This window comes from Carlito syrichta, unplaced genomic scaffold (assembly GCF_000164805.1).
Source record: "Carlito syrichta isolate Samal-C Ts95f unplaced genomic scaffold, Tarsius_syrichta-2.0.1 Scaffold311840, whole genome shotgun sequence".
NCBI classification, from domain to species: domain Eukaryota; kingdom Metazoa; phylum Chordata; class Mammalia; order Primates; family Tarsiidae; genus Carlito; species Carlito syrichta.
Genome location: NW_007255936.1, coordinates 45,878 through 72,018, shown reverse-complemented (window position 1 = coordinate 72,018; position 26,141 = coordinate 45,878). Strand labels below are relative to the sequence as shown.

The window sequence follows — 26,141 nt, the reverse complement described above, 5'->3', positions numbered from 1 at the left end:
AATAAAATGATTCCCAGAAAAAAAACAATAACAAAAGACACATCTTATCAGACCCTCTGATGCTATGCAAGCAGTTGTTAAGAGGAAAATTCATAGCATTGCATGCACACATCAAGGAAACAGAAACATCACAAGTAAACAGCTTAAAATGTCACACCTAAAGGAACTGGAGAGGCAAGATTATCAAAATCCTAACTTCAGCAGAAAAAGTCAAATCACCAAGATGAAGTCACAGTTTTAGGATAGAGAAGACAAAAATATCACAGAAAGAATCAACAAGACAAAAAGCTGTTTTTTAAAAAAGATAAATAATATTGACAGAACCCTAGTCTGATTAAGTCCAAATAAACACAATTAGAAATGCAAAAGGTGAAGTTTCAGCTGACCCTCGAGAAATTTAAAAGTTTGTAAGAGATTACTAAGAATATTTGTATGCAAATAAACTAGAAAACCTTTAGAAAATGGAGCACTTTCTGACATCACACCAAGGTTGAAATGATGAAATTGAAAAGCTAAACAGATTAATAGCAATCCAGGAAGTTGTCTCAATTTCTCTACCAAAAACAGCCCCAGACCAGATGACTTACCAGCTGAATTTAACAGGACATAAAAGGAGAAGCTGATACCAATCTTATTGAAAGTATTCCAGGCAATCAAGAATGAAGGAATTCTCCCCAACTCAATTTATGAAGCTAACATCATACTGGTACCCAAATCTGGCAAAGACCCAACAAGGAAAGAGGATTACAGATCTCTGATGAACACAGACACAAAAATTTTCAACAAGATTCTAGCAAACTGGATCCAACCACATACCTCAATAATCGTTCACCATGATGAGGAGGGCTTCATTCCTGGGATGCAGGGCTGGTTCAACATTTGGGGGGTTTTTTTGTTTTGTTTTATTTTTTATTTTAAAGATGTGGGGTACAATTCAGGGTTAGGTATACAAATGTTCATTATGCAGGTACCCTTGTTAATGAGGTGTGCCCCTCAACTGCCAATCCCACCCCCACTCCCCTGGCATTTCCCACTACTGCCATTCCCTTTCTTATAGTATTATGATAATTGTTCAAGGTCCACTTATGAGTGAGAACATATGGTACTCTGTTCTTTGTTTCTGCAATAGATCATTGAGTATGATAGACTCTAAATCCATCCGAGTTGCTACAAAGTCCATATGTTTGCCCTTCTTTATAACGGCATACTATTCCATTGTGTATTTGTACCACATTTTAAAAATCCAGTCCATCTTTGATGGGCAGCATGGTTGGTTCCATGTTTTTACTATTGGGAATAGAGCTGCAACAAACGTGCATGTGCAGGTATCTTTTTTGTAGAATGATATGAGTTCCTCTGGGTATAGTCCCAGTAGGGGGATTGCTGGGTCATATGGAAGGTCAATTTCTAGTTCTTTCAGAAATCACTACACTCACTGTCTTTCAAAGAGGTTGCAATAGTTTGCATTCCCACCAGCAGTGTAGAGCATTCCTTTTTCTCCGTATCCTCGCCAACATCTGTTATTGTTTGTTTTATTAATGGTGGCCATTCTTACTGAGGTTAGGTAGTATCTCAACATTTGTTAAGACTATAAACACAATTCAGTACATTAACACATTTAAAACCAAGAACCATATGATTATATCATAAAATGCATAAAAGCATTTGACAAAATCCAGCATCTTTTCTTGATTAAAAACACATGAGCACCTAGGCACAGAAGGAACATTCCTCAAAATAGTAAGCACCATCTATGATAAAACCACACCAACATTTTGCTCAATGGGCAAATGCTGGAAGCATTTCCTTTAAGAATGGGAGTAAGATAGAATGCCCACCCTCACCCCTCCAGTTTAACATAGTTCTGGAAGTCCCAGCCAGAGAAACTAGGCAAGAGAAGGAAATTGGGGGTATCTAAATAGGAAAAGAAGTTAAGATATTCCTCTTTGTGGACAATATTATTCTATACTTTGAAAACCCCAAGAAGTCTGTGAAAAGCTTCTTCACACTAATAAACAACTTTGATAAATTCTTGGATTACAAAATCACCTTGCAAAAGACAATTGCATTTCTGTATACCAGCAACAAGCAGGCAGAGAACTAATAAAAAGTACAATTCTATTCACAGTAGACACACACACAAAGAAAAGAAGAAGAAGAAGAAAGAAATACCTTGGCATTCACCTAGCCAGAGAAGTGAAAGACTTTTCAGTAAGAGCTACAACACTGCTCAAAGAAATCAAGGATGACACAAACAAATGGAAAAAACATTCCATGCTCATAGATTGAAAGAATCAATATTGTCGAGATGTCCATCCTCCCCAAAGCAATCTACAGATTCAATGCAATATCCATCAAATTGCCAACATAATTTTTCACAGACCTGGAAACCAATACAGACATTCATATGGAGATTAAAAAAAGAGCATGAATAGTTAAAAACAATTCTCAGCAAAAGGAACAAAGCAGGAGGTAGTACACTTCCAGACTTTAAAGTTTATTACAAGGCTACATAACCAAAACAGCCTGGTATTGGTACAGAAATAGGCACATACACCAGTGGAACAGGATAGAGGTTTCGGAAGCAAAATGTAGTCTTGGCCAGGCACAGTGGCTCAAGTCTCTAATCCCAGCACTTTGGGAGGCCGAGGTGAGAGGATTGCCTGAGTCCACAGGTTCAAGAACAGCCTGGGCAACTTGGCAAGACCTCATCTCTACAATAAATAAATAAATAAATAGCCAGGCATGGTAGTATGTGCCTGTAGTTCCAGCTACTTGGAAGACTGAGGTGGAAGGATCGCCCAGCAGGTGGACACTGAGGTGGCAGTGAGCATGCGACTATACTCCAACCTGGGCAACAGAGTGAGACTCCAACTCGAAAAAAAAATATGGTCTCAACCAATTCATCTTTGACAAAGTTACCAATAACAAACACTGATGAAAGCAGTCCATATTTAGCAAGTAGTGCCAGGAGAACTGGCTAACCACATGCAGAAGAATAAAATTGGACCCCTACCTGTCTCCATATACAAAAATCAACTCAAAATGGATCAAAGACCTAAATGTAAAACATCAAACTATAATAATCCTAGAATAAAATAGGAAATACCCTTAGGCACACCAGAGTAAGCAATGAATTCTTGACCAAGTTCCCAAAAGCAAAGTTAAGATAGACAAGTGGGACCTCGTCAAACTGAAAAGTTTTTACACATGAGAATAAACCATCAATAGAATTAAGAGACAACCTGCAAAATGGGGAAAAATATTTTCAAGTTATGCATCTGACAGAGGCCTAACATTCAGCATCTACAAGAAATTCAAACAAAGTGAAAGGAAAAAAAAACCAAAAACAATCAACCCTATTAAAAAGTGGGCAAAGGACATGAACTGATATTTCTCAAAGGAAGACATACAAGCAGCCAACAGACACATGAAAAAATACTCAACCTTACTAATCATCAGAGAAATGCAAATAAAAACTACAATGAGATGCTACCTAACTCTAGAAAGGAGGGCTATCATTAATAAGTCAAAAAACAACAGACGCTGGTATGGATTTGGAGTATGGAATGAATGCTTCTACACTGTTAGCAGGAGTGCAAGCTAGTTCAACCTCTGTGGAAAGCAATGTGGTGATTCCTAAATAACTAAAAATTGACCTTTTATATGATTCTGCAATCCCTTTCCTGGGAGTATACCTAGAGGAACATAAATCACTCTACCAAAAAGACACCTGCACACACATGTTTATTGCCATACTATTTACAATAACAATAGCATGGAACTGACTCTGCTGCCCTTCGAAAGTGGACTGAATAAAGAAAATATGGTACATATACATGATGAAATATTATGCTGACATAAGGAAGAACAAAGTCATGGACTTTGAGGCATACTGGATGGAATTAAAGACCATAATACTAAGTGAACTATCACAGAAACAAATAACTGAATACTACTTTCTCATTTGTAAGTGGGCCCGAACGTTAGTCACATTAGCACAAGGGAGGGATTGGCAGTTGCTGGGCCTTGCTAGGGCAGGGAGGGAGGAAAAAGGGTGGGGGTCAAGTAACAACACATTGGGTACCTGGTCCATTATCAGGGGAAGTGAGGGCCACCTAGAAGCCCAAACTTCACCTTTATGCAGTCTCCTTATATAGTTAATCCTCACATCTCTATAATAAAATAAAAAGAGTACCCACTTCTGCACATTGTATACAATAGTGATTTTTCATCCTTCCTCTACTTTATATATACCCTTCCCCTTTGGGTCTCCAGTGTCCATTGTGCCATTCTATATGCCTTTGCAGTTCCTTAGTTTAGCTCTTACTTATTAATGAGAACATGTGGTGTTTGGTTTTCCATTCCTCCATTACTTCACTTAGGATGATGATCTTCAATTCTATTCAAGTTGCTGCAAAAGACATTATTTCATTCTTTTTTATGGCTGAAAATTATTCCTTGGTGTGTGTGTGTGTGTGTGTGTGTGTGTGTGTGTGTGTGTGTGATATGTGACACATTTTCATTATCCACTGATTAGTTGATGAGTATTTAGGTTGATTCCACATCTTTGCAACTGTGAATTATGCTGCTATAAAAATGTCATTGCAGGTGTCTTTGTATAATGATTATTGTCCTTTTGGGTAGATACAAAGTAGTGGGGTTGCTGGATCAAATGGTAGATCTACTTTTAGTTCTTTGAGAAATCTCCACACCAATTTACAAAGAGGTTGTACTAATTCACACTCCCACTAACAGTGTATAAGAATTCCCTTTTCACAGCATCCACGCCAACATCTGTTGTTTTTTTATTTTTTAAATAGTGGTCATTCTGATTAGTGTATAGTGGTATCTCACTGTGGTTTTAACTTGCATTTCCCTGGTGATTAGACATGTTGCACATTTTCAGATGTTTGTTGGCCATTTGTATATCTTCTTTTGAGAAGTGCCTATTCCTATTGTTTGCCCACTTTTAATTTTATTATTATTTTTAACTTTTACTTTTTTTATTTTAAAGATGTGTGGTACAATTCAGGGTTAGGTATACAAATGCTCATTATGCAGGTACCCTTGTTGATAAGGTATGCCCCCCCTTCCTGCCCACTTTTTAATGATTTCTTCTTGCTGATTTATTTGAGTTGTTTGTAAATTCTGAATATTAGTCCCTTGTCATATGTATAGTTTGAGAATATCTTCTCCAATTCTGTAAGTTGCCTGTTTGCTCTTTTGAATATTTATTTTGCTGTGAAGAAGCTATTTAGTTTAATTCCTACTTGTTTAGTTTTATTTTTGTTGCATTTGCTTTTAGGGTTTTAGTTACACATTCTTTGCCTAGGCCAATGTCTAGAGAGTTACTCTTAGGTTTTCTTTTCTAATTTTTATGGCTTAAGGGCTGACAAGTTTTTGCTCCACCGTGAGTTAACTTTTGTTTATGGTAAGAGATAGGGATCAAGTTCATTTTTCTACATGTGGCTAGCCAATATTCTTAGCACTATTTGTTGAATAGGGTTTCCTTTCCCCCACTGGATGTTTTTGTCTGCTTTGTTGAAGATCAGTTGGTTGTAGGTATTTGGGTTTACTTCTGGATTCTCTATTCTGTTCCATTGGTCCATTTATCTGCTCTTGTACTGGTCCCATGCTGTTTTGGTTACTATAGCCTTGTAATATAATTTGAACTCAGGTAATGTGATGCCTCCAGCTTTGTTGTTTTTGCTTAGTATTGATTTGACTATTCTGGCACCATATGAATTTAGGACTTTTTAAAAATTCTGTGAAAAATGACATTGTTAGTTTGATAGGATTGTTTTGAATCTATTGTCATTTTGACAATGTTGATTCTTTCCATCCATGAACATGGAATGTTTTTCCATGTGTTTAGGTCCTCTACATTTCTTTCTTTCTTTTTTTTTTTTTTTGAGTTGACGTCTCACTCCATCACCCAGACTGGAGTGCAGTGGCATGCTCATGGTCACCCAGCGTTGACCTGCTGGGCTCTGGCAATCCTTCTGCCTCAGCCTTCCAAGGAGCCAGAACTACAGGCATGCACTACCATGTTCAGCTAATTTTTTTTGCTTATGGTTAGAACGAGGTCTCACCAAGTTACCTGGGCTGGTCTCAAACAGGTGGGCTCAGGCAATCCACTCACCTTGGCCTTCCAAATTGCTGGGATTACAGGCTGAGCCACCCAGCCTGGCCTGTCCTCTACATTTCTTGCAACAATGTTTTATAGTTCTCCTTGTAGAGATCTTTCACCTCCTTGGTTAAATATATTCCTGGAAATGTTAGTTTCTTGGCAGCTATTGTAAATGGATTTGAGTTCTTGATTTGCTTCTCAGCTTGTTCACTATTGGTGTGTAGTCATGCTACTAATTTGTGTGTATTCATTTTTATATTCAGAGAATTTATTGAACTCATTTATAAAGTTCAAATGTCTTTTGAAGGAGTCTTTAGAATTTTCTAAGTTGATCCTCTAATCATCATACAGGGATGATTTGAGGGATAATTTGATCTCTTCTTTTCCAATTTGGATACAGTTTATTTCATCCTCTTGCCTGATTGCCCTGACCAAGACTTTCCAGTATTATGTTGAATAGTAGTGGTGAAGGTGGGCATCCTTGCCTTGTTCCAGTCCTGGGGGGAATGTGTTAAACCTTTATCTGTTCAGGATGATGTTGGCTGTGGTTTTATGATATATTGCTTTTATTATTTTGAGGTATTTTCATTCTATGCCTATTTTACTGAGGGTTTTTTAAAATCATGAAGTGATACTGGATTTTATTAAGTGCTTTTTCTGTGTCTATTGAAACGACTAATTCTGTTTATGTGGTGGGCCATATTTATTGATTTTCATATGATGAACCATCCTCACATCACTGGGATAAAACCCATTTCATCATGATGAATTTTTGTTAATGTGCTGTTAAATTTAGTTTGCTAGTATTTTATTGAGGATTTTTTCATCTATGTTCACCAGGGATATTAGTCTGGTGTGTGTGTGTGTGTTTGTGTGTGTATGTGTGTGTGTGTTGTGTTTGTGTGTTTTTACTGATTTTGATATTAGGATGATACTGGCTTCATAGAATGAGTTAGGGAGAATTCTGTCCTTTTCAATCTTATGGAATATCTTCAGTAGGATTGGTACCAGTTCTTCTTTGAAAGTCTGGTAGAATTCAGTTGCGAGTTCATCAGGTCCTGTCTGGATTTTTTGTGGTTATTGTTGAGGGACTTTTAATTACTGATTCAATCTTGCTACTTGTTATTGGTCTGTTCAGGGTTTTCTATTTTTTCCTGATACAAGGTTGGGGGGTTGTATATTTCCAAGAATTACATTTGTAAAATATGCTTACGCTCATGCAATATGTGTTTTAGGTTGCATAATTTATATTATAAATTTTAGCTTATTTTGTTAGTGTACCCTCAGTCTTTGGTCTTACAGTCTTTGAAGGCAGTAACCAACATCTGAAGATTGAGAAGTAAGCTTATATATTCTGTTTCTTGTGGATGATTCTGGAATTTCCTTCAAATACAATTTTAAACCTAAATAATAAACAGAGGTCTAGTATTGTGGCTCATCCCTATAATTCCATATTGTGGCTCATCCCTATAATTCCACTTCTTTGGGAGGCCAAGGTAGGAGAATCACTTGAGGTCAGGACTTCAAGACTAACCTAAGCAGTATAGTGAAACCCTGTCTTTACAAATAAATAAATAAGTTGTACATTGTGGTTCATAGTAGTCATAGCTACTCACGAGGCTGGGGTGGAAGGATTGCTTAAGGCCAGGAGTTTGAGGTTCCAATGTGTTATGATCATGTTATTGCACCCAAGCCTGGGTGACAGAGTGAGATTCTGTCTCAAAACAAAAACAAAAACAAAAAAACGAGAGAGAGAAACTTGATTTTGTGAGGCAAGATCTGAATAATTAATAGAATCAAACATTCACATTTTAGGCATATAAATAACTCTTGCTATCACTGATCATAAATTTGTATAATAATAGCGATAACATAGGGCTGTTTTATATAGGTTTCAAGTGAAATTTAATATGTAGGCTTTAATATATACCCCCTTAAGTTATCTGTACTAATTATATTAGTTGTGTTTTCTATTTGTAGTGTTTCACAAATTAATCAGAGAATTTCTAAGGAATATTGGCTAAACTCAAGGGAAGGAATATTTTGTTTAACCATGTAATTTATAAGATCTCTAGCAAGCTTGATCCATCAAGGTTGGCTTTTTCAGATCCAAATCATAATCAAAATTTAAAATATTTTATTGTTTTAGAAAAGCAATTTAAATTGGCTTTCTTTAAAAAATGTTCTTTCATAATTAATATATTTACCTAGTTTGACATTTAAAAGAAACAGGGGTACATGCAATAAAATATCTTTTTTTCATTCTTTTACTTATGTTTTCTCAGCAGAGGCAAACAGTATAATTAATTTCTTGTTTTGTTAGATTCATTATGCATATATAATAAAATATAAAATGTAACAATTTTTTCTTATATATATATATAAGCCAGATTTAAAATATATACCATATATTATTGTTAAATAAATTGCAACATAGTTCAGTGCCTTGCTTTTTTCTCCTCTCTATAATATACTTTAAAGATCACTCTTTATCAATGTATAGAGTTTCCTTTGTGTGTGTGTGTGTGTAAATATTACTAAATTATCAAGATCTAGTGTACACCTTGAAATAATCTTACAGTTGTATAATAAACACCAAAATTAAGATAGATGAAATTACTAGAACCACAAAAACTCTCCTGTGTGTTACCTTCCAGTCACTAACCTTTAGGTATAGCACAATCCTGATGGTATACATATCTACTCGTTTGTTTTGGGCTTGTTTTGCCTAGTACTATATTTGTGAGTTTCAACCACATGACATGTAGCTACAGTTTCTTTTATTTCATTGTTATATTGTATTCAATTTAATGAGTACTTTAGTTTGATTAACCATTCTACTTGGGTTCTTTTGCATATACTTAACTTCTGCATTTCTATTTAAATTTTAGAAATAGCTTGCCAAAGATACTTGGTAAGATTTTGATTAGAAGTACCTTGAATCTATAGATCAGTTTGGGAAGAACTGACATGATGTTGGGAGCTTGCAATATTATTATCACATTACACTGGTTAAGACCTTGTATTAATTATTTGTTGTTGTGTGAAAATATTACCAAACTTAGTGACTTAAAACAAGACACATTATTATCCCATAGCTCAGTGGGCCAGGAGACTAAGCATAGCTTAGTTGAGTTTTAAAGAAAATTTAAATAATACTTTTTAGAGATAGGGTTTCACCATATTGCTGAGGCTGACCTCAAATTTGTAGGCTATAGGGATCCCCCCTACTCAGCTTCCCAAGTAGCCAGACCCACAGGCACATGTTACTCTGCTTGACTTATTTTTCAAAAACTAAAAAAAAAAAAAAATCTTATTAGCTAAGGCTTTTTTTTTGTTTTGAAGGGTCTTGCAAACTACAATTAAGTGTCTTCCAGGGCTGTGATATCATCTGAGGTTTTAAGAATTCATTTTCAAGCTCATTTGGTTGTAGGCAGCATTCAGTTCCATGGTAAGTTATTAGGTTGAGAGCCTCAACTTTTTGCTGACTGTTGGCCAGAAGATATCCTCAGTTGTTCGCCATATGACCCTTTCCATAATCCAGTTCACAGTAGAGCAGCTGGCTTCTTCAAAACCAATAAAGAAGAGGGTATCCTCACAAGGTGGAGGTGATAATAATATGTAATCATGGAAGTGACATTGTATGATCTTTCTCATACTCTGTTGGTTAAAAGCAAGTTACAGGTCCTGTGCACACTCAAGGGCAAAAATACTAGGAGTTGGGAATCATTGAAATTATCTAAGAATCTGCCCTCCATAGACCTCCAGTACAAGACCAGAGGAATACACAACTGAATTTTACCAAACATACAATGGAGGACTAATATTAATCCTCCTGAATGTGTTCAAAAAATCAAAGAGGAGGAATTCTCTTTAACTCATTCTATGAGGGCAGCATCACTCTGATACCACCTGAGACAAGGGTACAACAACAACAACAAAGAAAGCTACAGACTAATTGTTTAAACATACATAAAAAAATCTTCAGCAAAAAATGGCCATTCTTACTGGGTTAGGTAATATCTCAGTGTGGTTTTGATTTGTATTTCTCTGATGATTAGTGAACCTGAGCATTTTTTCATGTGTCTGTTGGCTGCCTATATGTCTTCTTTTGAGATGTTTCTATTCATGTCTTTTGCTCACTTTTTAATGAGGGCTGTTTGTTTTTTTCTTTTTGGCGTATTTGAGTTCCTTATAGATCCTGAACATTAGACCTCTGTCAGTTAGCAAATATTTTTTCCCATTCTGTGGGCTCTCTCCCCACTCTCTTGATAGTTTCTTTTGCTTTGCAGAAACTTTTCAGTTTAATGAGGTCCCACTTGTCTATCTTATCTCTTTATGGCATTTGCTTTTGGGGATTTGATCAAGAATTGGTTGCCTACTCTGATTTCTGTAAGAGTGTCTCCTGTGTTTTCTAAGATTCTTATAGCTTGAGGTTTTACATTTGGGTCTTTGATCCATTTAGAGTTGATTTTTGTGTATGGTAATAGGTAGGGGTCCTTTTTCAATCTTCTGCCTGTGGTCAGCCAGTTCTCCCAGCATAATTTACTGAATAGGTTCTCCACTCCCCAGTGGTTGTTGGTAGAAGTTTTGCTGAAGATGAATTGGTTGAGAAATTGAGTTTTTCCTTCCGGAATCTCTATCCTGTTTCATTGGTCCATGTTGTTCTTGTACCAATACCAGGATGTTTTGATTATTGTAGACTGATAGTAAAATTTAAAGTCTGGAAGTATGATACCTCCTGCTTTGTTTCTTTTGCTAAGAATTGTTTTGGCTATTTGTGGTCATTAATGTTTCCGTATGAATTTCTGTATTGTAATTTACAGGTCTGAAAAGAATGATGTTGGTAATTTAATGGGTATTGTGTTGAATCTGTAGATTGCCTTGGGTAGGATGGACATCTTAACAATGTTGAGTTTTCCCATCCATGAACATGGAATATTTTTCCATTTATTTGTGTCTTCTTAGATTTCTTTGACAGTGTTTTGTAGTTTTCATTGTAACAATCTTTCACTTCTCTGGTTAGGAAAATGCTGAGGTATTTCATTTTTTTGTGTGGCTATTGTGAATGGGATTGTGCTTTTTATTTGGTTCTCTGCATGTTTGTTGTTGGTGTATAAGAATGCACATGTCTTTTGCACATTTATTTTGTACCTCAAGACTTTGCCAAAGTCCTTTAACAGTGAAAGGACAGATTCTCTTGGATTTTCAATGCATAGGATCATATCATCAGCAAAGAGGAATAACTTAACTTCCTCTTTTCCTAATTGGATACCACTGATTTCCTTCTCTTGTCTAATTGCTCTAGCTAGGACTTCCAACACAATGTTGAACAGGAGGGGTGAGAGTAGGCAGCCTTATCTTGTTCTGATTTTCAGGGGAAATGCTTCCAGTTTCTGTCCATTATGCGATATGCTGGTTGTGGGTTTATTGAAGATGGTGCTTACTATTTTGAGGTATGTTCCTTCTACGCCTCAGTGTTTGAGGGTTTTTATCAAGAAGCGATGCTGGATTTTATCAAAAGCTTTTTCTGCATCTAATGAGATAATCATGTGGTTCTTGCTTTTATATCTGTTGATGTATTTAATGACATTTTGCCCTTGCAGATGTTGAACCAGCTCTGCATCCTGGGGATGAAGCCTACTTGGTCATGGTGGATGATTTTTGAGATGTTTTGTTGGATCCGATTTGCCAGAATCTTGTTAAGAATTTTTGCATCTATGTTCATTAAGGATATTGTCCTTTGCCCACTTTTTAATGGGGTTGTTTTTTTCCCTTTGGCTTCTTTGAAGTTCCTTGTGGATCCTGATTGTTAAGCCTTTGTCAGATGCATAATTTACAAATATTTTTCCCATTCTGAGGGTTATCTCTTTACTTTTTTGATGGTTTATTTTGCTGTGCAAAAGCTTTTCAGTTTGATTCGGTTTCACTTGTCTATTTTAGCTTTTGTAGCATTTGGTTTTTGGAACTTGGTTATGAATTCATTGCCTGCTCTGATGTCCAGATGGGTGTTTTTTACATTTTCTTCTAGGATTCTTGTAGTTTGAGGTTTTACATTTAAGTTTTACATTTGGGTTAGAGATACTCAATCTGTATCATATATCTTATGCATGTGGTAGACTATACTCTCTAGGTTTGTGTAAGTACCCTCAATGTTGTTTGCACAGTGAAAAAATCACCTAATGATGCATTTCTCAGAACATATTCCCATTGTTAATGATGCATGACTGCATTTAGACATGTGTTTCTTACTTCTAAATACTTGGAGGTTTTATTCTTATCTTTTACTAATTTCTAATTTGATTCCATTGTGTTCAGAGACAAACTTTATATAATTTGTTATTAATTTGTAGAGTTTTGTTTTTTTTAACTCCAGGATATAGTCTATATGGGTACATGTTCTGTGGATGGTAGAAAAGAATGTCTTCTTTGCTATTGTTTGGCAGTTTATTCTATACAAGTTGATTAGATCCTGTAGATTTCTGATTTTGTTGAGTTCTTCTATATCCTTACTGATTTTCTGTCTAGTTGTTCTAACAATTGCTGAGAGAGTGATGTTGAAATAGTCTACCAGAATCATGGATTTCTTTTTTTTTTCTTCCTTTCAGTTTTATTATTATATAATGTCCTTCTCTGTCTGGTAACTTTCTTTCTTCTGAAATCTTCTTTATATGTCATTAATGTAGTCACTTCTGGTTTCTTGTGATTCATGTTTGCATGACAAATCCTTGTCTACCCTATACTTTACACCTATCTATGTCAATATATTCAAAGTGAGTTTCTTATAGAGAGCATGTAGCTGCATTATGTTTTTAAATTCAATATTCCAATCTATATATTTTAATTGGTGTTTACATTTGAGATAATTATTGATATGTTAAGGTTTAAGTTCTCCATTTTATTTTTTGTTGTCTGTTGTTCTATTTACTGTTAATCTGTTTCTTCCTTCCCTTTTCTGTGGTTTAATTAAACATTTTTCAGAATTCCATTTTGTTTATTAGTTTATTTTTAGTATATGTCTTTGTATCATTTTTAAATGGTTTCTATAAACATTTCATTGTATGTAAACAACTTAATACAATTTACTGCTGTTACACTTTACTAGTTGAATAAAATGCAAATAATTTTTTCTTTACTTGTGAAATTTATAATTAGTGTTTTTAATTTTTTCCTATATATATTTAGAACCAAATCAGACTATGACATAATTTTAGTTTCAACCATCAAACATAATTTAGGAACCTCAAGATGAGAAAGAATATATAATATGTACCCATACTTTTACTATCTCTGTTGTTTTGCTTCATACTTGATTTTCTCAATTTTTCATCTTATTACATTATTTGGTTTTGTTTAGTGAATTCCCTTTAGCCATTTTCAGGATTAACTTTTAATGACAATTTCTTAGTTTTCCTTCACTTGATAATGTCATGGTTTCTTTATACCTGAGTAATATTTTTGCTAAATATGGAATTCTGGTTTGACAGTTATTTTTTAAGCACTTGAATAGCATTCTTCTCTCTGTTCTCTATGATTTCTGATGACAAGTCTCCTATCATTGGTATTTTTTCCTTATAGTTAAGTTGTTTTTCTCTTTCTACTCTCAAGCTTTCTCTGGCTCCCTCCCTCTCTCTCTCTTTCTCTTTCTTTTGGATATTTGGCTATGGTTTATTTTAGTTTTTATTTCTCTGGGTTTATTCTGTTTGGTTTTGTTTTGCTCAACTTCTTGACTTTTCCAACCCTCATTTCTTCAACTACTTTTTCACTTCCATCCTCTTTTTCTCTCCTGCTGGTAGCCTGATAATATGATTATTAGATCTTTTGCGTTTGTCCCACAGGTTTCTGAGGGTCTAAAGTTTTTTTGCACCTATTTTTGTTCATTCAGATTGGTTTATTTATATTACTTATATTTTTTAATGATAAAGATGTGGGGTACAGTTCAGGGTTAAGTATACAAACGTTGATTATGTAGGTACCCTTGTTGATGAGGTATGTCCCTCCCTCCCCTAGCATTTTCCCTCAACTGCCAATCCCACTCCTCCTCCCCGAGTGTTTTCCACTACTGCCAATCCCTTTCTTATAGTATTAAAATAATTGTCAGTTTAAAAAAATTGTTCAAGGTCTGCTTATGAGTAAAAACATATGGTACTCTGTTCTTTGTTTTTGTGATAGGTCACTGAGTATGATAGACTTTAAATTCATCCAAGTTGCTGCAAAATTCATATGTTTGTCCTTCCTTATGACTGCATAATATTCCATTGTGTATAGGTACCACATTTTTTTTGCCCAGTCCAGCTTCAATGGGAAACATGGTTGGTTCCATGTTTTTGCTATTGTGAATAGAGCTGCAATAAGCATATGTGTGCAGGTATCTTTTTTGTAGAAAGATTTGAGTTCCTCCAGGTATATTCCCAATAGGGAAATTGTTGAGTCATATAGAAGGTCAATTTCTAGTTCTTTCAGAAGTCACCACACTGTCTTCCAAAGAGGTTGCACTTGTTTGCATTCTCACCAGCAGTGTAGAAGCACTCCTTTTTCTCTGCATCCTCTCCAGCATCTGTTGTTTGTTTTATTAATGATGGCCGTTCTTACTGGGGTTAGGTGGTATCTCAATGTGGTTTGATTTGCATTTCTCTGATGATGAGTGAGGCTGAGCATTTTTTCATGTGTTTGTTGGCTGCCCATATATCTTCTATTGAGAAGTGTGTATTCATGTCTTTTGTCCACTTTTTAATGGGGCTGTTTGTTTTTTTTTCCTTTCAGCATGTTTGAGTTCCTTGTAGATCCTAGATGTTAGACCTTTGTCAGATATACAGTTGGCAAATATTTTTTCTCATTCTGTGGGCTGTCTCCCTGCTCTTGATGATTTCTTTTGCTTTGCAGAAGCTCGTTAGTTTGATGAGGTCCCACTTGTTTATCTTATTTCTTAAGGTATGGGCATTTAGGGTTCTAAATAGTAATTGGCTGCCAGTTTCAATTTCCATTAGGGTGTCTCCTGTGTTTTCTAAGTTTCTTATAGTTTAAGGTCTTATGTTTGGGTCTTTGATCCATTTAGAGTTGATTTTTGTGTATAGTGATAGGTAGGGGTCCTGTTTCAATCTTCTGCATGTGATCAGCTAGTTTTCCCAGCACCATTTACTGAGTAGGTTCTCCTCTCCCCAGTGGTTGTTGTTGGAGGCTTTGTCAAAGATGAGTTGGTTGAGAAATTGAGGCTTTGCTTCTAGAATCTCAATCTTGTTCCATTGGTTTATATGCCTGTTCTTGAATCAATACCAGGTTGTTTTGATTACTGTAGCATTATAGTAAAGTTTGAAGTCTAGAAGTGTGATACTTCCTGCTTTGTTTCTTTTGTTAAGGATTGTTTTGGCTATTCATGGTCATTTATGTTTCTCATCTGAATTTCTGTATTGTCATTTCCAGGTCTGAGAAGAATGATGTTGGTAACTTAATGTGTATTGCGTTGAATCTGTAGATTGCCTTTGGTAGGATGAACAGCTTAATAATGTTGATTCTTCCTATTCAGGAGCATGGGCTATTTATTCATTTGTTTATGCCTTCTTGGATTTCTTTGAGCAGTGTTTTGTAGTTTTCATTGTAAAGGTCTTTCACTTCTCTGGTTAGGAAGATGCCAAGGTATTTCATTTTTTTGTGGCTATTGTGAATGAGATTGTGCTTTTAATTTGGATCTCTGCCTACTTGTTGTTGGTATATAGGAATGCAAGTGTCTTTTGCACATTTTTTTGTACCCTGAGACTTTGCCAAAGTCCTTTATCAGTGCAAGCAGGTTTTTGACAGATTCTCTTGGATTTTCAAGGTATAGGGTCATATCATCAGCAAAGAGGGATAACTTGACTTCCTCTTTTCCTATCTGGATACCCCTGATTTCCTCCTCTTGTCTAATTGCCCTAGCTAGGACTTCAAACACAATTTTGAACAGGAAGGATGAGAGTGGATAGCCTTATCTTGTTCCAGTTTTCAGGGGAAATGTTTCCATTTTCTGTCCATTTAGCAATATGTTAACTGTGGGTTTATCGTAAATGGCACTTACTATTTTGAGGTATGTTTCTTCTCTACCTAGGTGTTTGAGGGCTTTTATCAATAAGGGATGCTGGAATTTTTCAAAAGCTTTGTCTGCATCTAATGACGTAATCATGACTTCTTGTTTTTATAACTTTTGATGTATTTAATTACATCTACCGTCTTGCAAATGTTGAACCAGTCCTGTATCCTGGGGGTGAAGTCTACTTGGTCATGGTGGGTGATTTTTGAGATGTGTTTTTGGATCTGATTTGCTAGAATATTATTGAGGATTTTTGCCTCTATGTTTATGAGGGATATTGACCTGTAGTTCTATTTTTTTGTTGGATCTTTACTTGGTTTGGGTATCAATGTGATGTTAGCTTCATAAAATGATTTGGGGAGAATTCCATCCTTCTCAATTGCCTGGGATACTTTCAATAGGATTGTTATCAGCTCCTCCTTGTACATTTTGTAGAATTCTGCTAGAAAGTCATCAGATCCAGGGATTTTTTTTGTAGGTAACTTTCGTATGATAGAGTCTATTTATGTCATTTTATCTTCTAGGTCACTGGCTCTTTTTTCTGTCCTTTTTATTCTGATGTTTAGCTTATTCGTAGAATTGTTTTTGAAAGTAGGATTTATTGAGAGGACAGAAAAGCTCCCACAGTGGAAGGGGATCCAAGGGGGTTGCCCTTATTAATAGAATTTTAAAATTTTTAATTATATTTTTCAGTAGTTAAGTTTGAATTTTGTTGTTTTGAATCTTTTCTTCTCTGAGACTTTATATTTTTCATTTGTTTCAAGTGTGTTCTTGATTGCTTTTGAAACATTTTTATGGTTACTTATTTTAATTTGTTAGTGAATTCTAATATCTGTGTCATCTTGGTGTTTGTATCTATTGTCTTTTTCATTCAAATTGAGATTTTTCTATTTATTGGTATGATGAGTGATTTTTAAAATTAAAGCTCAGACATTTTAGGCATTATTTTATGAGGCTCCAGGTTTTGTTTCAATTTTCTGTTTTGAGTAGGTTTCACATTGCTCTGTCAGGGGAAGGGCAAATGTTATAGTTACTGACAGGTGGGAATGGAAGTTTAGATTCCCCTGTTGTAGTCAATGACATCTGAGATAGGGAAAGGCACCTTGCTACTGCTGGATAGGGTGAGATTTGTGAATCCACAGTATGCCTCCACTTTTACCACCTTTACCAGGAACCATAGGAGGGCCTCATTACTGTTCCTCACGTGTCCTCCATTGACCCAGTTCTTTCATTCAGAAATTAACATATTTTATTAGCTTAAATGAAGGTAGAAAATGTTATTTTGTTGCTGCAGGAGACTTAAATTATAATTCTCTGTGCAACCTCTGCCAGAAATAATGGTGTTTTTCCCTGTGTAAATGAAAGGGAGCCAGTTTGGTTAATTATATGTAACATGTATTCAAGTCTTAAAGGAGAGATACATCTGAATTATCTATAGATTTTTGTGACTGAGAGGAATCACTCATAGCTGTTTACTTGTGCTGATAACTAACTTGTTGATCATGTACATTTTAGTTTTCTTTCTTTGGGACACAGTGCCTGAGATAGTATGAATTTTTTTTTTTTTTTTTTTTTACAAACCATAGAATATTTGAATTCTAGAATTGGAAAGAATTTGCAAATTATCTGTTATAATCTCCATCTAAATGTAAGAACATGAATAAAAGTATCTCACAAGTTAGCCTAGCTTATTTTTGAAGAGCCACATTCCTTGGAAAGTACATTAAATTTAACCAAAATTTGCTTCTTGTAACTTCCTTATACATTATTCCAACTTCTATGTGTGTTGCCATATACAATATCTACTCTACCTTCTAAAACAAGATTACTCAAATTACTAATTAATGAAATTGTTCCCCAATTTAATATATTAGCATACTTTGCATGCTCTGATTTTCAAACATTTCACTATTCCATTCACTGTTCCCTGAATGTAACTCTATTTTTGCAGTATTTTAAAAACTTGTTGCATACCAAACTAAAAAAAATGAAATGTGATCTAATACAACGGATGCTATAAGTTAATATAAGATACATAAGATTATGTTTAATTTTATAACCTTTGGTTATAGAGTAGTTATACTCTTGACTTATGTTGAATTTAAGGCCAAGAAAAACTTTCATTCTTTTTCTTTTTATCTGAATCATTGTTAAACCTGGTTTCCCAAATCATATACTTTAGAAGTTGATTTTTTTAAAAATGAAAATGCAGGATTTTCTGTGTATCTCTACTAATATAACTTTCTTTTCAACTTGTGGTACCATAAGGATATGTGTAGATCAAATTATATCATCAAGCATCTTCATAGGTTTTCCAGAGTAAATGAGGAATAGTAGAGATTATTCTCTGGTGACTGTTTTTATTGGTAGAAGGGGATAGGGATTAACAATTTTTAAATTTGAGTAAGACAGTATAGAGAATATAAAGCTTAGCAAGTATGACATAAAATGCTAGCTTTACAAATTACTTCTGTTTGCTTGAAAGAAAAGTCAGAGAACATTAGATGATTGGGTGATTTTTTTCAAGAGCAGAAAGAAAATGAACAATCTTCAAGATAAAACTTTTAGTTTTTTGCTATTTAAGTTTTAACAAGAAAATAGGTTTGGATATTTAGTGCAAAAAGGTGTATTTCGACTTTATTTTACAAAAGTGATCTAAAATAATACATTTTCATCTTTTAGTTTTGCCAAATTGTTTTTGGTTCTGAATTTCCAAAGGACTTGGAATGTGTCAACAATTTTGTGTCTCTGGCATCTTGGTGCTGATACATAGTACCTATAAAGTATTTATTACAATAATGAATCTTTTGTATTGTCAATTATTACTTTTAGTATATTATTTGACATTGTTAACTAAGAATTAAGAATCCGTGACCCCTCATGAAATCTTCTAATCATATGTTTTTCTTGCTTGCGCCAAACAATTTTGTAATAACTGTAAGATTACAAAAATGTAGTAATCTTTATTTATATGGTAGGTAATAAATAATATGCTGACAAAAAAAATCAGGTAAAGTTAATATTCTGTGATTCCTAATGAGAAAGTAAACTATTTCAAACAGTTTCCTTGAGAATTTCAGCCAATAAATCTTATGTGACACCACATAGCCCAGTAAAAGTAGAAAATTTTAATGACTTATATCTGGAATCAGCACACTATAGCCTGCAAGTCAAATGTGGCCCACCACCTATATATTTAAAATAAAGTTTTATTAGAACACAGTTGTGCTAATTAGTTTATGTATTGTCTATGGTTATTTTTGTACTACAGTGGTAGAATTGAATAGTTGCAACAGAATCTATATGGTCTCTATTCCAAAGTCTAAAATATTTACTGTATTTTAACACTTCACAGAGAATATTTGCTTTCTTTTGACTTAGATTCTTGGTAAGTCATTTTATATATTTGCAGATATTTGACTTATATTTAAAGTTTGACTTATGTTCAGCAGTTTTCCAATTAATGATAGCAAAATCAAGTGAGATTTTACTGACCAGTTAGTTGATTAATAGTCATTAAAATTGTGGATAAAATTTAAATTTTTACTTGTCTTATAAATTTTGCCTCCTATGTAATAATTCCATCTAGGTAAAGCTTGTTCAAATTTGTCAGATTATTTTCCATAAAGAAATGTTAATTCTTTATCATTTATTTTATATGATTTGAGTTTTTTCACTAAAATTCATACATATCAGTTTTTGACTTAAGATGACCTTAGAGTAACCTGTCCTCTTCCCTGGCTGTTGTGCTCCTTATCATGATTTCATTAGTATTATCATTATTATTATTATTCTCATCATCATCTTCTTTAACTGGTTTTTGGAGACTACATAGCCACAAAACTTTAACCCTAATACTAATAATTTGGTAATTTAGGTTCTTATTTTGAAACTTGAAGAGTAAGTATGTAGCAGTCATTCAATCACAGAAACAATGTTTCTTAAAATATGGTTCATAGATTGTCACATTAGTATCACCTAGAGAAGTGCTTTCTAAACTTCAGGGTGTTTATGACTCAACTGGTGTTTCTTTCATAACATGCAATTTCTGATTCAGAGAATCTTTCGTGGGGTCTCAGATTCTGAATTTCTAATAAGCCTCCAGTTGATGTCCTTGCTGCTGATCTATGGACTGGACTTTGCATAGCAAGGACTGAGATAGTTATTAAAATTTCAGAGTCTTATGTCTCATTCAAGCCCAAGGAGTCATAATTTGTGTGGTGGAAATGCAGGAAAGAGATTTTTAATGAGAATTTTCATACCAAAGATTAAAAATTGTTGCTGTGATTTAGTGGTTCTTAACTTTGGATATGCGTCAAGATCACCCCCAAAGAGTTTTAAAATATTGCTAGATATTAACTGAATAATCATCTAGGGTATTTCTGTTATTGACTTGTAGAATCATTATATACTTGACTCTGAGTGTTACCAGGTTAGAAAGTACAATTATGAATATTATATAAGAGCTGAAGTCTTAATCCAGATTACCAGAGTCATCATGCCTGGAACTCCAGGGTTCACCTGGAACCCAGACAACAAATAAGTCTAAAATTGAACTGTCAGAACTTGAGGGTGGAAGGGAGTTTCAAAGTTGAAATTTCCCACTGAACTTACTATAGTATACTGTCTGTAATTTTACACAATTTTCTTTGTTGAAAATATTTTTTGCTTATGCATTATGACAGTGTTTCTGATACTAAAGTCTATAGGCATAGTACTGGGTTGTGAGTTTTCTATAAAAATAATTTGTACTTACATTTTTATTGTTATGCTAAACTAATGAAAACATTTTGAATGATTTGGATAAACAATTTTATTTAAAAAATACTGCCCCATAGATTTAATATGTAAAGTTAGATTGTATTTATGATTGTGTTGGCATCAAATAGTTGTTTTTATGATTATGGATTAATAAAATAACATAAGTGGACTTTGTGCATATATTATGCATTCATGCCAAATGACTATGAAATCATGTGACATATTATGTAACAAAGAGTTCAAAGCAGTTACAGTTAATAAAAGTAGTAAAAAATTCAAGTAAGTACACACCAAACTTAAAAGAACCTGTGCAGTTGGACCCATATTTATATTGTGAGGTTATTTTTCATGTATAAAAAAATTCAACTGTCACATAAATTAATGTTGTTTATTTGAGTTCTAGTTGTATTTTCATTTGTATTTTATCTATAATTTTTGTTTTATATGTATAAAGAGCCATAAGTATGTAGAATTTTTATCTTGTTTTCATTCATAATAAGTTATAAAATTTCTAGAAGTAGGTCAAAAGTGAGGCTCAGCAAACGTTTTTCAAGGGTCTATACATGATTTAAGGTAGAGAAACATTTATTTTATATTTTGATCTTTTATGTCCCAATTCAAATACAACTTTCTACATTTGCTTTGCTTTGTGTTTTTTTTTTTTACTGTAATTAATACTTTCCTCCTTTGAACTCTTTATGGTCATTTACTTTTATTTTTCTTATTTGTCTGCTTGTTTTATCTTTCCTAGTAGATAGTATGTTCTTTGCGGGGGGAAAAATCGTGTTGTAATCAAAGACAATGTTTTTTTTTTTTTTTTTTTAAAGGAATTTAATGGAGGTTGAATAGATAGATGAATGGATGGAAGGCTAAGAATATCTTAGGTGGTTTATGATAGAAGAATAATAGTTAATATAGATACAGGAACAAGATTATTTTTCCAAGGCTCACATGAAACAGAAAAATATTCTTCATGTGGTAGAAACAATTTACAAATGAAGGTACAACTATTACATACAATACATTAAGTTTTATAAAGGTATCAATTAATAATTTATTAGGGTTATCAAATATACAGCACAAATGTAATTATGTCCTTCCCCTCACCTATGTCAGTAATCTTAAATAATCATGTTAGTCTTTTTCATTTGAGTTCAGATAAAATCTGGGAATCTTTACTAATTGTTATAAGCACTACCTATCAATTGGATGTCGGATATAAGGTAAAATTTTTTGACATCAAGGTTTTAGTTTCAGAAAAAAATTTAATAAGTTTCAGAAAAAAAGTAGTTATTAGTTTAAGAAATAGTTTCAGTTCTATCTCGTTTCTGAAACCTAGCGGTTATTACACTTTTTTGTTAGTCCTGAGAATGACTATTTTATATTGAAATTTGTCTCTATTTATACTTGAACCCCTATATTTGTGTCTTCTTTAGTGAGATTAGTGTTTTTTCTACTCTCCTTGTGATTCAGAAAGTGTGGCCTTACTCTTTGAAATTAGTTTATTCTTCCTTCTTAAGGTTGAATTGAAAATTGATTTTTCATTGCCTAGAAACCTGACCATCAAGTTATTTCCTGTGCAATATTATTAAATATACCTTGATGATAACAATTCTAGACTTCAGGTTTTAATCAAAATTGTCCAATATCATATGTTATACATTAATAAGATTGTAAATTAACTCTGTAATTGCTTATATAATAGAAGAATTTTTAGTTTTTTGGATATAGTATGCAGATTGCCTTGAATAGATGAAGTTTGGTTCAGTGAAGGCTGTTGAAAACATTAGTGAGCCAGACTAAGAATATAAATTAGAAATACTGGGTATTCACTCTTTGCTGTTATATAAGGAAGTACAAGACAGAACAATGTTAGAAATTTATTATTCACATTTTTAAAAAGTATTATTAGTCTGTCTGCCTGGTGTCAGAATTCTGTTCAGCTCTTCTATGTATTAGCTCTTCTTCTAAGTAAACTCTCAAAAATATTATGAACTAATAACAAGCTCTGGCAAGAGATAACTTTGAACTTATCCTTCTCTTTTGAAGAGTGGCTAAGTTAGCCAAAGTAGAGAGAGTGATGATGTTGTGAATAGAAGATCCTGTGAAATCCTGTATTTCTTATTAGGAGTCATGGTTGCTCCGGCTATGGAACAGGTTCTGGAGCTAGTCAGAAAGCTCAGTGTGAAGGTGAGAACAGAACAATAAAACTGAGGAAAGAGTACAGTGGATCTCTGACTTTATAAGTTTTCTTTTTAGTATTTAGATGCCAAGCATCTTAATTAAAAGTAAATATCATTTCATGTAGACATTGCCACAACTTCTGTGAACTCTGAAACTTATTTTTTATGTGCACTTAATTTTCATTTAAAGTGGGTCTGATCTAAAAAAAATTTAGCTTGGTGGAAATATTGTACTTTTGTAACCAAACAGGAATAAATTTGAATCCCAGTTTTGCCAGTTATAAGCTGTCAGTCCTAGGCAAGTGAAAAAAATATTTCACCCAGTTTCCTTTTTGCAAAATAGAAATACATATCTGTTTTGTAGTGCTGTTTTCAGAATTAGAAATAATGTAAATTAGTGACCATATAGTTATAATGATAATGATAGTTATTATCATTATTGTTTTTAATATTACAGTATTGTTATTTATCCTATACCCTCAACTAATAATTAAATACTACTTGAGTATATAGTATATTTTGTTTATATACCTTTCACTACATAATAAGTATAAGGAAAATATAATGCTGACCAGATGTAAAATTTAGATATTTTAATTGTAATTTTCTTTCTTTCAGAATTACTTACTGTCATCTACCTTTCCAGAGTAAATGGCTCTATGTTGGAACAGAAAGAGGAAATACACATATTGTAAATATTGAGTCTTTCATACTTTCTGGATATGTTATCATGTGGAACAAGGCAATTGAACTGTAAGTTTAAATTTGGATATTTCTTTGTTTGGCTTAAACACTTCATATTATTATGTAACATGTCAAATTACATGTTGCTATACCTATTACCAATATATAATTAATTTGAGTAAAAAGTCCAACTACAATAACTTAAAACCACAAAGGCTTTTAGAAATATATTACAATAATTTAACTTTAAAAATATTATATATAATTAAAGCTTATATATAAAACTTGTGATGATAAAATACTTAGGCTCATTCTAAAAGTTATACATGGAAGTTATCTTGCTTTATTACAATCAGTCTTCATACAGCCACTTTCAGTGAGAATGTATTGTTTTATAGAAAAATCATAATAATCAGTGCATATGCTTTTTTTTTTTTTTTGAGTTGGAGTCTCACTCTGTCACCCAGACTGGAGTGCAGTGGCCGCTCCTGGCCACCGCAGCCTCGCCTACTGGGCTCTGGTGATCCTTCTGCCTCAGCCTTCTGAGTAGCTGGAATTACAGGCATGCACTACCACGCCCGGCTGATTTTTTGATTTATTGTAGAGATGAGGTCTCGCTGCCCAGGCGGATCTCGAACCCGCAGGCTCAGGCAATCCACTCACCTCAGCCTCCCAAAGGTGCGGGATTACAGGCTGAGCCACCGAGCCCGGCTTAGTGCATATGCATTTTAATGCTGGTAGCTTATTCGTCTCTTGCCTGTATTATTCTGGGTTCAAAGAAGAAGCAATTTATTAACATCTTTCTTATTGTGATATATACAGTTTTTTTGGTATGTGATTGATGGCAGTTACCACTTTGACTTTGGCACTGATATTTAAGTTTCTGCACATGTTAATTGTGAAATTCTGCAAATGTGAAACTTTGTGGAATTACAAGCCATCTATGTGTAGTACATACATAAACAATTCTCCTGGTCAATTTGATAGTCAAAAAACAACTTATATTTAACAAATGTTTATGTTCTGTACATATTAGGTCCTTGATAAGATTTTTGACTTGAAACCAGCTCATTTTCTCTCATATATATTCTGTTACAAAATGATTCTCCACAACTCTAATTAAAACATCCTGCTTTCATGAAGGTTGTCTCTAGAAATAATAAACCTTTTCCCTAATCCCAATTTTTCAATGTTCAATATATGTTGCTTGATAGGGAGGTTGTTATTAGGGTTATACTCTTGTTACCATATTCCTTTTGTACCAGGTCCTAATGGGTCTTTTATTAATGATAATCTTTCCTCCCTCATTAGATTAAGAACTGCTCCAGAGCAGGATCTTTGTTTATTGTTTTTAAATTTATTTTTCTTGGCTTATTTTGGTGCTTTCCACAGAATAGCTACTAAATAACTGATGACATTATTGAAGCATTAGTATGTAAGTAGTTACACATTGCTATTGACTTATAACTTTATGTTTTCAAGATAATTGATAGGAACTATTTTGCTCTCTTTTTTAATATTCTAATATTCTGTGTATATATTTTAAAAAACATTCTATAGACAATTGTCTTTTCCCAAAAAGTTACTTTTTTAGTTATGTGGGAGGAACCTTTCCCCCTATAATACTAGTCCTAAAAAAAGCAATAAATAGGACTGGATTTAATGCTTTTTGCATAATATTATTTTAGGATTTTGATAAAAATATAAACTTGAGAGAAGATTCAATTATAAATCTTTTAAACAAATTTAATATTAGTACAAACATATAGATACACTATTTATGTTCAGATGAATGCTGCTATAGTAACTGAGAAGAGTTTACTATCTTAAGCAAATCAAATATTTCACAAATCTTATAATGTTCTTTCTATATTCCTTTATTTAACAAATTGTTTTCATAGTTCAAGTTACTACCTGAACTAGTGACTTATACTTTACTTGTATGTAAGGTATGTACGTGTGTATTTATACTTTATTATGTATTTTTATAGTCTATACTTTATGATTTCAGGACTAATGAAGAGTTCTTAAAATGTATATTATTAACAGGGTAGCATTAGGAAAAATTAAAGAAGTAAAAATCAGGCATTTTAATATTTCATAGTATGGTCTAATATACATGATTCAGCATTAGAATAGGATCTACCATTTTTATACAAGTATTATGTTTTATAGAGTTGTTCATGCCTCTGAAATGTCCTTATTTGACATACTTTTTATTCAATGTTTATTTTTCAGCTTGCTTACATTTTTAGTGAATTATTCTTTTTTTTTTTTTGAATTGGAGTCTCACTCTGTCACCCAGACTGGAGTGCAGTGG

The 26,141-nt window shown here is 33.6% G+C and overlaps 1 protein-coding gene across 1 annotated transcript in view; it reads left to right on the top strand.

Annotated features, from left to right (window-relative positions):
* The window catches only part of LOC103271679 (syntaxin-binding protein 5-like), a gene marked incomplete at its 5' end in the record, with an annotated part of 83,995 nt that overhangs the window by 14,678 nt on the left and 43,176 nt on the right, over positions 1-26,141 (top strand). Inside the window, one exon of the mRNA XM_008069167.1 lies at positions 23,756-23,890. Within this exon, the coding sequence (XP_008067358.1) occupies positions 23,756-23,890 (135 nt within the window). The remainder of the gene's footprint in view (positions 1-23,755; positions 23,891-26,141) is intronic.